General features: G+C 39.0%; 1 protein-coding gene across 1 annotated transcript; it reads left to right on the top strand.

Moving 5' to 3' along the window:
- The first annotated feature begins 878 nt into the window (after positions 1–878).
- LOC103672374 (olfactory receptor 4C45-like) lies at positions 879–2,345 on the top strand. Its single transcript, XM_008701078.2, has one exon. The coding sequence runs from the start codon at positions 1,200–1,202 to the stop codon at positions 2,232–2,234; it is 1,035 nt and encodes a 344-aa protein (XP_008699300.2). The 5' UTR covers positions 879–1,199; the 3' UTR covers positions 2,235–2,345.
- The last annotated feature ends 307 nt before the right edge of the window (positions 2,346–2,652 follow it).

Here is a 2,652-nt window from a genome sequence, read left to right as displayed (position 1 = left end):
ATTGAAAATCCATGTACAGGTCATTCAAAAAAAGAATATATTCTTGTATTTTTTCCATTTTTCCACCAATTAGCAATGAAAACTTGAAGTTCATCCTAAATGATTAAACTTAGTGTCAAAAGAAAAACTTGTATTATATTAGATAACATTTCTGTGTCAACAAAAGGAAATGCAGGAAAACTTAATAACTCATTTAATTCCATTGGTAAAATGTGCCTAGGATTTTTCATTTATTTCAGAGGTGGGATATGGGTGACATTCATACAGGAAAATCCCAACTGTCTTAATGTTAATGCCTTGCTAAAGGGAAAAACAATATTAACTTGAAAAAGGCAAGATTTCCAGCATCCTGTGAGTCTTTAACATACGAAAATCCTTTGAAATCTCCCTTTTCTTTACCTCCCCCAACTCCCAAGTATATAATTAGCCACCCCTCACAACTCAGGCGCACTAGCTCTTTCAGGACAGAGGTCATGTCTCAATTCTTTTATAAAACCACCTTTTTTGCACCTGACCATTATTTTATATGTGCTGAAAGAGCAATTGCACAGAAAATTCATTTAAGAAATATTGAGCACTTTTCAGGGAATTTTGTACCACTCCCATATCTGCATCCAAAGATGTGAGAAGAGTGTGTATTAGTCTTGTTGAGTCAGACACACCAGCCAGGGCTATTCAGAGAATGCGGCTCAAAGAGCTGTTATAAAGATAGTTCCTTGGCATTCTGAAGGGGAAAGATTCCACCTGTAGCTCAGTATATCAGTGTGCATGTGCATTCATTTGACAGAAAGGAATCCCAGCTCAAAGAGCACTGTTGGTATAGATACAGTAAGAATGGTACCTTCCTATCCAATATACACTTAACATTTTAAGCAATAATGTGTTCCTATACATATTATTCATGCCAATAGGCAAATATAACTTCAAAATAATTGTTATTGATGAAATTTGTCCCAAAAACAGTGAATGAAAGCCATCTGTAAGGTTTTAGAGCCAGGGTTTGGAAGTCAATCATAAGTCAACAGTCCTAATACCACCTTGCTTTTATTCTGATCTTTGTAGCATATTGTCACTATTCAACTTAGATGAATAAGAGAAATTTAACATCTTTCTATTCTTTTTTAAAACTGTCTCCAAAGTGGTTGAGGTGAGTAGAAGGTGTGGCTCCAACAATCCCAGAGGCCAGGACTAAAGAGGTGATGGAAGATTTCAGTGTTAAATTAAAAACACTACTCAGAAATCCTGTAGTCTTTCCAGATGGACCATGTGGTCTTTCCCTAAAGAACATAACCCAAGCTGACTCCAGGGAAAGGATGAGCAACGTCACAGAATTCATTCTGCTGGGCCTGACCCAGAATCCAGAACTGCAGAAATTCTTATCTGCTGTGTTTCTAATCACCTACTTGATCACACTGGCCGGTAACCTACTCATCTCTGTCACCGTCTTCATCAGCCCAGCCCTGGGTTCTCCCATGTACTTTTTTCTGTCCTACTTGTCCATTATAGATGCTTTCTACTCTTCTTCCATAGCACCCAAAATGATCTTTGACTTGATCTCTGACAAGAACACCATATCCTTCAATGGCTGCATGACTCAGCTCTTTGCTGAACATTTCTTTGCTGGAGCTGAGATCATCTTATTAATTGCCATGGCCTATGACCGCTATGTAGCCATCTGTAAGCCCTTGCATTACATGACCATCATGAGCAGACCTGTCTGTGCTTTCTTGGTGGGAACGGCTGTGATTTTAGGCTTTATTCACGGAGGGATCCAGGTTTTGTTCATGGTCCACTTGCCATTCTGTGGCCCCAACGTCATTGACCATTTTATGTGTGATTTAATACCTCTCCTGGAACTAGCCTGTACAGACACTCACACTTTGGGGCCCCTGATTGCTGCCAACAGCGGATCGCTTTGTTTGCTCATTTTTTCTATGCTGGTTGCTTCTTACATTGTCATCCTGTGCTCTCTGAGGACCCATAGCTCCGAAGGGCGTCGCAAAGCCCTGTCTACCTGTGCTTCTCATGTCACTGTTGTCATCTTATTCTTTGTACCTTGTTCATTCCTGTACCTGAGACCCCTGACTTCTTTCCCTGCTGACAAAGCTGTGACTGTGTCTTGTACCCTAGTAACTCCCATGTTGAACCCTTTAATCTACACCCTCAGAAATGCAGAAGTGAAAAATGTCATGAAGAAACTTTGGGGGAAAATAATGAAAACTGGTGATAAATGAATCTTGGGATTAGAGTATTTACACAAAAATATCTAGTGATACTCTAGAGAGATTTATTCCCCTTCTTAGTTGATTAAACTTGGGACAGTCAATTATCCTGTCTGGATCACTTTTCTTCAGCAGCATATATATTTTGGGCAGGTACAACATACCCATTAAGGGACAGTAGGCACAGTGCCTAGAGCCTGCAATAATACTAGGAGCCCTTGAAATGGGTAATTTATTTTAAAAAAAGAAGAAAAATGAATATAATATAAATCCAACTTGGAGTACAGTCATGATTATAACAATGCATTCATAAAATATAATCTTTAATATTTTTTATGGAGAAGGACTCATGAGAGCAAAGTAGCAATGGGCCACAAAAGTCACGCTGTTGCTCTGATTGTGGGTATGAAACAGATTAGCAGCAATATTT

Source organism: Ursus maritimus, unplaced genomic scaffold (assembly GCF_017311325.1).
Source record: "Ursus maritimus isolate PB19 unplaced genomic scaffold, ASM1731132v1 scaffold_23, whole genome shotgun sequence".
Classification (NCBI taxonomy): Eukaryota; Metazoa; Chordata; class Mammalia; order Carnivora; family Ursidae; genus Ursus; species Ursus maritimus.
Note: the sequence above shows the minus strand (reverse complement) of the source record. Positions and strands in the feature narration are given on the sequence as shown.